The sequence below is a fragment of the Ailuropoda melanoleuca genome, chromosome 12, assembly GCF_002007445.2.
Source record: "Ailuropoda melanoleuca isolate Jingjing chromosome 12, ASM200744v2, whole genome shotgun sequence".
Lineage (NCBI taxonomy): Eukaryota > Metazoa > Chordata > Mammalia > Carnivora > Ursidae > Ailuropoda > Ailuropoda melanoleuca.
Genome location: NC_048229.1, coordinates 74,196,712 through 74,207,074, shown reverse-complemented (window position 1 = coordinate 74,207,074; position 10,363 = coordinate 74,196,712). Strand labels below are relative to the sequence as shown.

The 10,363-nt window shown below is 39.8% G+C and overlaps 1 protein-coding gene across 1 annotated transcript in view; it reads right to left on the bottom strand.

Annotated features, from left to right (window-relative positions):
- DYNLRB2 (dynein light chain roadblock-type 2) overlaps positions 1–6,288 on the bottom strand; it is an 11,118-nt gene extending 4,830 nt beyond the window's left edge. The window contains exons 1-2 of the mRNA XM_002929784.4: positions 6,163–6,288; positions 3,896–3,971 (exon numbers count right to left, since the gene is read on the bottom strand). Of these exons, the coding sequence (XP_002929830.1) occupies positions 3,896–3,971; positions 6,163–6,165 (79 nt within the window). The 5' untranslated portion in view covers positions 6,166–6,288. The remainder of the gene's footprint in view (positions 1–3,895; positions 3,972–6,162) is intronic.
- Positions 6,289–10,363: the final 4,075 nt, after the last annotated feature.

The window sequence follows — 10,363 nt, the reverse complement described above, 5'->3', positions numbered from 1 at the left end:
CCTGCACTGCTCAGTGTCAAAACAAGAAATACAACCAGAATAAATTATTTAAAATGTAGATGACAAGATTATGAATCCAGTGCTCAGGCCTATTTAGTTAGTCTATTCATGATCCAAGTCAATAAATAAAACAGCTAGCCTTTCTGAATAATAAGTGCGTGCTATGGAAACTCTTGGAGTTGTTCATACACACTACAGAGCACTTGAAAAAAATCAATCAACAAATATTTATTGAGCTCTTGCTTGGTACCATGTGAGGTAATTAAAAAATAATTTATTAAGAAGCAATTTTAGCACATGGTAGAAAATTCACCTGTGTCTCCTTCTGAGAGGGAGCCACTGCTCCCAGTTTCTTTGGTAACCTTGCAGAGAAATTCAAAGGGTGTTCAAGTATGTTTGCGTTTGTGTTCTTCATTCCTTAATTGTGTTGTTCTCTAGTTTGTGGTTTTTTTTTTTCATTTCAAGACTTGGAAAATTATGCCATTCAGTACACATAAGGCTGGGCCACTCAGGTTAGTGACTGCATAACATGATTGTTGAATGGATGCCTTGTGAACATGTAACTAATAAAGCTTCCTGATGGGCATTCTAGGCTGTTCCCATTCTTTGACTTTTATAAGCAAGGCTACAGAATATGTCTGTGTGCATGCACTTTCACATTTGTGCCTATGGATAGGATAAAGCCCTACAATGGAACTTCTGGAACAAAGAATATGAATTTGATATTGCAGAATTTATGGCAGTACTTTAAAATATGACTCTCTATGATCCCAGTAAGCTGGTCGTCTTCGACTGTACGTTTGTATTTTGGTTGACCATATTTCAAAAATATAAGTAATTGGCTGGGTGGCTAATAAAATCTAGTGAAATTCAAATGATGGGTTGTTAGAAATGTCAGGAATATTTAAAATAAGAGCCAACAGAAATCAGGCTTATATATACATAAGAATATATAATAGTTATTACTGTCTAAGAAACAAATATATATATTCATCAGTATCTAATTCAACAATCACTGCTGCAATATTGTAAACAATGAATGGTTTTATAAATGAGAAACCAACATTAACAAAGAATCTATTCTAATAAAAACCTGTACCACTCAGCAGTGGGCAAAACCGATAAGTCTACTTTATTGTCATGGAGAGGACGCCTATGTTTCAGTAACGCTGAAACCAAAGGATTCTGGTTAACATGCCATATGAGGAGATCTGAATGTATAAACATGGTAGAAGGCCTACCTAGTCATGAAAAAACTTGAAAATATGTCAAAATGATTTGCTGAAGATGACACTAAAGCCACTAGTAATAAACAAGAACACATGAACACCATCTTAAATATTTTCAGTATTAAGGTTCATGGGTCTCCTGAAAGCAGCAAAGCTGCGCTATAATAAATGGCACTTTCATCTAAAATTGAGTAGGCTGCTGAAATGGAATATCTTATTAATTCTGGTCACACAACTTATACCATATGCTATTAATAAACATGCTTGTCAGACACTCAGGTTATTAATCATCTGACCATAAAAATAAACCTCTCATTTATTTTTTTGGGAAAAAAGTTAATTTGGCTTTCAGACAAGTGCCCTGAATCCTAACGTAATCTTATCCTAGTAGGGGTTAATTAGATGAAGTTAATGGATATTAAAAATATTTTATTGCCTTTGGATAAGAAAAACAGTGAGAAACTTCAGGAAAGTAAAGCAAAAATCAATTGTAATTCCAACACTCTGAGATGATCACCGTAACACATCCCTGCCTTTCCTTCCATGTGTATTTTAAGTGTGACTGGCTATATTTATGATTAGAAAGTGTTGGCTTACTGCTTTGTTCCCTGCTTTTTGTCATCTAATATTTAGTTTCCCATGACTCTAAATATTCCTCAGCAATTTAAACAGAGTAATGGTTCATCAAGTAAATATTACATAATTTAAAATTTTCCCAGCTGCTTAGATTTATTTACTTATTTGTCTGTTTATTTACTACTCTTGTATACGACGCCTCAGTGAGTATCCTTTGTACCCAAATTTTTTCTTCCTCACTCCTTAGGATAAATTCCTAGGAGCAACATTACAAATTGCAGGGTATGGGTGTTTTCAGACATATGATGCATATTGCTAAGATTATGGACTTTTGACTAAGATCTTCCAATGTAACTCATTAGATGAGTTGTCCTGGGTTGAATGGTGTCCTCTCCCTCCAAATTCAAGTCTACCTTAAACCTTAGAATGTGCAGATGTAATTAGTTAAGATGAAGTCACACTAGATCAGGGTGGGCCCGAATCCAATGGCTGGGGTCCTTCTAAGGAGAGAAAAAAGATAGAGAGAGGTGGATGCCATGTGGAGATCAGGCAGAGACAGGACTGGTGCGTCTACAAGCCAAGGAAAGCCAAGGACCAGAAACCGGAAACCACCAGAAGGTGAGAGAGCAGCGAGGAAGGATTCTGTAGAGACTTCAAACAACAGCCTGTCTTTGCTGACACCCTTGTTTTGACTCCTAGCCTCCAAAACTGATAATAACTTTCTAAGGTTTTAAGCCACCAAATGTGTGGTACCTTGTTATGGCAGCTGAGGGAAATGAATACATTACCTTTCTGGAGCCACACAGACAGCCTGTCTTAGGGGTTGTGAAGAGTTTATGCTAAGAACTGAAATCATTTCAAGCAGAACAATGTACTAGGGTTGGACCACTTCCTGGAAATATTAGGCATCAGTCTTTCTTACCTATAAGGCTGATCTTCAATCCTTTCCCTATTGATCACTGAAGCTGGGTGAGTTTATTATATTCATTTGTGTTATTTTATATATTATTTTATTATTTGCAAAAGACATCCAATGTTTTATCTATACATTGGATGTTTTATCTGTCCAAATCAATTAAAAACTTCCACATTCTCAGAACTTTTTGATTATAATTCCATTAAGTGTTGGGTATTGTGCCAGGGACTTGACTATTATTATTTCATTTAATGATCACAACCATCAGTAAAGTAGTTTATATTCTATTTTTAATTGATAAGGGATTAAAGTCTGAATTTGACTGTGGTTTGCAGTTGCTCAATAAACATTTATTGATCGACTTGTGCCAAAATAATGACGAGCTGGGAGATTCTGTTGCAAGCACTCTGCTATGGCAATGTGCCAATTTCATGGTTGCACCATGAATTATATGAAGTAGCTACTCTTATTTCAACAAATGCTCTGGGATTTGTGGTACTTCTTGCCCTTGTAAATGCCTGAATTAGCAATGAAACTAGCAGGAGCCTTTGAGAGGTTGCCACCATAGCTGAGCAGGTAGTGATGTGCCAGAGAAAATGCTCTGTGGATTGTTAATAGTGATTGTGGAATGAGAGCAAGTCTCTGGTGGAAGTCTATAGATTTCATAGGTGGAAATGCATTGGTCCTTCTTATGCTATATCCACAAAGACTATACCATATATGAGATTAAAACTGATTCTCAAAGATTTTATTAAGTATGGTAAAGAAACAATTTCATTTAAAATGAAGACTGAAACACTGTATACTTTATAATGTTAAAATAAAAACTGACTGTCAACAATGACATGCTTCCTATCTTTAATATGATAGTTTTATTGGTACTTCTGAAATATTAGGAGAGTTACCAAAGCTTTACAAATTAGACAATGTATAGTGTTTCTTAGGAATATATAGATATTTTTAGACATGTCTTATTCATATTTATATCTTTAATTCTCAGCAGAGCGCTTGGTATGTAATAGATAATGGATGTTTGAGAAGTAAATGTTATAGCTAAAACACAGAAAATATGCTTTTTATTTCAAATTTTAAGATGTCTGTGCTAGGCTTGGTACAATAAACAGGTTCTTAGTTGGCTTGTGCGTGTCAAGAAGACATCCTGTGATATATTTACCTTCTGCATTTACGACCATAGTTCCAATAACCCCTTTATGGCTCTGGATCCTCTTTAGGGTTTCCTCCACCTCCGCCTGAAGAGATCAGGAAGGCAATTAACCAAAGGGTGTCTTTGTGGTAACCGCAATCCTACAGTGAATAATGTTTAGAGAGACACCTACCCCCTCATCTCCTTAACCTAAGGTACTGTATACTATAATCTCAGATCTTTGGAAGAGAGCTTTGAAATGGTCAAGTCCTGTATCCAAGCCTATGTAAGACTCTTACATACAACCCTGACACATCTCTTGGCCTGAACTCTTCTAGAGATGGAGAGCTTACTGCCTCACAAGAGTTCACTCAACTTTTAATGTCTCTATTTGCTGGAAAAGCATTCTCTAAATTGGACAGGTTTTCTCCCACTCAGGCTTTGCTCATTGATCTTTCTGTATTCATATGAAAAATTCCTTCTCTGTATTATAGTCCTTTAAATAGTTACAGAGCTATGTGTTTATCTCCCTCTACCTAGAAGTATCACTTCACAAGAAATCTGATTCTTAGTCCTAAATGTTACCTCCTTGGGAGTTCAGATGATTAAATTCAGGATATTCTGTAAACACAACATATTCCAGGATTCTCTTGGTAATGACAGCCTGGGTCTCAGTGCAAGCTGAATGTTCAACCATGAATGATTATTTTGGAACCCCTTTAATTCACTCAGTTTTCTGAACTAATCTTATGCACAGACTATATTGTACCAGTTTTATTCCCCTCTACCAATGCTAAAATCACAAATAATATTTTTCAAACTTGCTTATTATTCCCATGTGATCATTGGATTTTCTGAATTCAAACAGTATCTTGCAGTTTCTTGATGAGGGTTTGTGATTTATTTTTTCCTTCCAACATCACAGAAGTGGACATTATGCTACTTTAGTCAAGACAGTTTTTTTTTGCACTTGTGGGCAGGGACACTTATGTCCTCTTTTCCACCACTACAGCAGGTACTTTCTGAATTTCAGGCATTCGTATGCTGGACTCTCACTTTTTGCCATTATGAGTACCATCTCTGTTATTTACCTAGAATGCTCTTTAAATTATCTCACTACTTAAACACATTTTACAAGGACATCACTACCACTACTAAATGGTAATCTGCTACTATTTGTCATAAACAGAAATAACCTTAAAAGCAAACAAAATGAAGGGAGGGCATATTATTAAATTCTACCCCAAAGAAAGGTCTGAGCCTGAACTCTGATATTCAGGTGAAAAATGGAAATTACCAAATGACAGTGGTATTAAGGACCTAACAGTGCCGGGGGCTTTCTCCTGGATATAGTGTACAGGCTGGGGGGGGGGGGGGAATAGGAGAGGAATAATTTCCTCAGATGTAATTTTCTGTGTTGCTATTTTCGAACTACCTTACATAGCAACTAGCGTTTGCATATCACTTTGGGAAACGATGCACTAAAGCGAAATAGTTATACAGGGGATCCAAAATGTATTATATTTTTGCCATCTTTAAGGACAATGTTCACAGCTCCTTACAACCACTGAACCCCCCTTTATTTATTTAATTCTTACTTCTCTCCCAAACGCCTCTCTGCTGTCAGCCTTTCCCTCTCCTCTTTCAGTTGTTTTTTCGTGATTTCTGCTCCCCCTTAATACAATCTCTTAATCCCCATCTCCAATCCCTTTTTCATTCCTCTTAAAACTCTTTCACCTTGCTCCTTTTCAAACTATCCCCAGTCTCCGCTTTCGTTTACTTCTCCTTTTTCATTTTTTTTGCTCTCTCCTCCTTTTCCTCTTTATTTTCTTTCTTCTTTCTCAGTGTAGGCTCTCTCTCCCCACTCCCCTGCTCTCCCTGTCGCATCTTTTTTCCTTCCCAAGATCTGGCTTCTCTCCTCTCCATCTCGCGTTTTCCTTTTTTCAAACTTTCCTCGCTGTCGAGGTCTCTTACCCCCTCAACATCTTTCATCCCCCCAATCTCTCTCTTCTCTTTCTCGATATCCACACCCCGCAAATCCAGCCCCCGGAATCAACACCGTAGATATCTATGCTTCAAGATAGTTTCCCCCATCTGGGTATCTTCTCCCCTCCAACATCGCCCTCTCCTTCCTTCAGGGTCTCCCCGTCGCCCCTCCAAGAAACTTTTGGAGCCCCCAGCCCTCGCCGCGACCCCGGGACCGACGGGCCAGAGGTGGCCTCGGGGGCTGGGCAGGGAAGGCCCCCGACGTCGGCGCCCCTGACTCGTCGGGTCGCAGAAGGAGGCTCCAGATTTACCATCTTGCTGACGGCGAGACTCGACTTAGTCCGGCACCACCGCTGCCTGGGAAGTCAGCGACGCTTCCAGCTGTTGCTAGGAAACGGGGTAGGATGTGACCTCCCGGAAGTGTCGGTGCCCGCGCCTGCGCGTACGCGGGTCCGGCGGCAGCAGGGGGGCGGCTCTTCCGCCCTGAAGTGGTCTTGACGCCTTCCGGCCGCCGTAGGCAGAGGTTGAGGTCGGCGGTCCCTGGGAGCTCACCTGGGTGCACCTAGGCCAGCGGGGCGAGGGCCGGAGGAGCGGAGCGGGCATAGGCCTGGTTACTCGTTCGTCCATTCAGTCATTCATTCCTTGAGGTACGCCTTAATGTAACAGCCACTTCCTCATTCAAGAACGTTTTATTGACCCTCTGCCACGTGCCGGGCGCTCTGGGCCTGAGGAGACGCTAGCTGAGGAGACAGACCAAATGCGACACGCGAAGCAACCCTGTCCACGTGTGATACGTGCTCTGGAGCCAATAAGCAGGGGTGGGTCCGTCTGACTCTGGGCTTGGGCCACGTTAGAGATTTGGTGATGGACTCAGCGGCTTTGCGACGCCCACCATACTTCCTTTCACACTGTGCTGTTTGTTTCCCGCCCCACACCGACAGTTTTTTTTTCCCCTAAAAATATATCGCGGCATTGAATAGTAGTGCAATCATATATATACGTATATATGTATTTGTTAATTTATACCTCCTTACCCACAAAGAGTAGGGTAAGCTGCATCTTACGCTCTCGTCAAGTGTAGTGTCCCCTTACTGCGCTTCACTCCATTGAAGAGTTTCTACTCATCGGTATATTTGTCAAATCCATTAGGGGTTTTTGTTTGTTTGTTTTGGGGTTTTTTGTTTTGTTTTGTTTTTGATCATTATCTGTCAGTTCTGAGTTGCTGAGAAATTGCAGGTGGTAGTGCTGGGGGCCCTACAAATTGCCATAGAAGAGCATTTCACTAGGCGTTTAAGAAACTGATGGAGGAACACAAAGATCAGTTAGGGATGGTCAAAAGTCACTTGACGTTTTGAACGGCATTGGTAATCTCTCTCTCTGTGGCCTGGGAGGCAGAGACTAACCATTGTGAGAAGCGCAGCAGGAACATGTGGCTGGAGTCATAAAGTCCTGGGGTTTGAAGAAGGCAAACACCGATTGCTAGATACAAGTTACAGGTTGGGAATCATCCCTGTAGGACCATGCTGTAAGGACTCCCTGTACTACTGGTGCGGTTTGTGCTCCCATTTTCCGAAAGCAGCCGCCAGCCCAACAAGGCATGCTTATTGCTAAGAATGTCCACTAGAATATGAATGGGCCCTTGTCAGGGATGCTCTGAAACAATTTTGAAGTTGGTCCATTTTAGCTCAGAGTCTGTCATTTTGTGACATTATGACAATACTGTGAGAAGCTCTAGTTCTTTCTTCTTTCTAGTTGCTTTCTTCTTTTGGTGCTGGGGGAGGATATTCTGGTCACCATCATTCTGTCCTTTTTCCTCCAAGAAACTTAATGCCTCCCAAAAATCTGTATCACAATCTGGAACTCCAATCAAGATTACTTGGAATGGACGGCTAAGGTTGTAAGGGAGGAGCCTGGTGTGTGTGCACAGATCTGGCTCTTCACTGATTGCCTATATCTAGTATTTTAAGTAGTGAAAGTATAGGTATTTTCAGTAACAAAATTGACTGAATTTTATAAAGACTGATTCTAGGGCTCTCTGGGTGTTTCTGATCAAGGATATTTCTACTTGGTTGTGTAGCCATTTGTTTTGCTTATAAAAATCAGTGGCCGTGCACCATATCTGTTATGTCAATCAGCTTTAATGAAGGAACCAACTGCATATGCATGGACTGTGAATCCCCTCATTTCTGGAGTCAGGGTGTCAAACTCGTTCAATAGCTGACAGCTGTGATTAGAGCAAAGAAAGACTACAGCATGAAAGGTACTGACAGGAGTACCCAACTGCTGAAAAAGTAATAAGAAGTAGCCAAACTGACTTCTAACCAACAGTCAAGTTTGACTCACTGTGCACAGGAAATCAATGAGGAGAATATGAGCCATTTTCTTCTTATTGATTTTCACTTCTAATTATTCCTTGGAGGTAGCTCGGTTTAATTTTTACACCTTTTTGTGAATTATCCCTTTCCCTTCTCCTCCTGCCATCCCCTTACCCCTCCTTGTAACCTACAGCAAGTGCTAAATAACTTTGAACTTAAATGAAAGAATTGATGCATTTTTTTTCAAGTACTTTGAAGTGACCCCCAAATTTGTGGTACATACAATGAGAGAGTCCACTGTTCTTCACATAATTTTGTCAAAATGTGGTGTTTTTTTCCTGAGGTCTCTCTTTCCCACCAGTAGTTTGCTAGTGCTCTCTGCTTAGCTCGAAGAAATCCAGGTAATTTGATAATCTTGAGTCTTCTCTTGGAATTTTCTATGCCACCCCATACATCTTTCTATCTTTGGCATTCGTGTTTAGTTGGCAAATACTATAAACTGGTCCATGGAATATACTTGGTGCCCATTTTTTAATAAAAAAAGGCATTCTTTGTCAACTTAAACAGAACTGCTAGTACTTATTTCACTCCAGAAAGTGAAATGTTAGATTATTTCATTAGATTCTTTGAAAGTGCCCCTTAGTAGTAAGGCAGAATTAGAGGATGTCAATGATATCAATAAGTATTCCACATAATACGACCTGATGCCATAGATTTGCAGAATTATAGGTTTAGGGTTTCAGAAGATCAACTATTTTCTGCTTATTAGGACAAGGGCACCCTCTAGGGTAATTCTTTCCAGGAGTCAAGTGTCACATAAGCATTTACTTGCCGTAAAGGAGTTCTCCCTGTTGGAATTAAAGGGTTTCCTTGAGTGCAGAATTTGGAGTTGTGTGCAGCCGGGGCTGGTATTCCTAGGTTTGTTTCCTCGAGTAAAATAAATTCTCAGAGCTTTAATTTCCTCTTTTATAAAAAAGGAAATAGAGTATCTACCTCAGGGAGTTGGTGTGAGATTTAAATCATATGGGTAAGTGCCTGGCTGGTACCAGATGCCCGATATGGATCATTTTGCCATGTTCCTTTTGTGTCTTTTCTTTTCTTTAGTCCGTCCTTCCTTTTATCTTTCATTCATTTTCTCTTCTCTCTCCCTCCCCTGTTTCTTTCCTCTTTTCTTAACCATCTTCTCTTCAACCTCCTTTTTCTTCATGCCTTCCCTCGGAAAAATATCCAGAATTCATATTGTCTTTTCATAAAGGACACCTGGCCCTTTCTTCTCTTATTCCCTTTCTCTTGTTATTCAAGTAGAATATTCTTCTCTTGTACTTCATTCACCTCTAATCTCATTTTCCCACAAGCCCCATTTTATTTTTATTTATTTAATTTTTTAAAGTAATCTGTATGCCCTGTATGGGACTCGAACTCACAACCCCAAGATCAGGAGTTGCATGCTTTACCAACTCAGCCAGCCAGGTGCCCCCACAAGTCCTATTTTTCAACTTCTAGCTCCAGTAAGCAGTTCCTATCTCAGCGAATTGCACTTAGNGATAATCTTGAGTCTTCTCTTGGAATTTTCTATGCCACCCCATACATCTTTCTATCTTTGGCATTCGTGTTTAGTTGGCAAATACTATAAACTGGTCCATGGAATATACTTGGTGCCCATTTTTTAATAAAAAAAGGCATTCTTTGTCAACTTAAACAGAACTGCTAGTACTTATTTCACTCCAGAAAGTGAAATGTTAGATTATTTCATTAGATTCTTTGAAAGTGCCCCTTAGTAGTAAGGCAGAATTAGAGGATGTCAATGATATCAATAAGTATTCCACATAATACGACCTGATGCCATAGATTTGCAGAATTATAGGTTTAGGGTTTCAGAAGATCAACTATTTTCTGCTTATTAGGACAAGGGCACCCTCTAGGGTAATTCTTTCCAGGAGTCAAGTGTCACATAAGCATTTACTTGCCGTAAAGGAGTTCTCCCTGTTGGAATTAAAGGGTTTCCTTGAGNTTTTCTTCTTATTGATTTTCACTTCTAATTATTCCTTGGAGGTAGCTCGGTTTAATTTTTACACCTTTTTGTGAATTATCCCTTTCCCTTCTCCTCCTGCCATCCCCTTACCCCTCCTTGTAACCTACAGCAAGTGCTAAATAACTTTGAACTTAAATGAAAGAATTGATGCATTTTTTTTCAAGT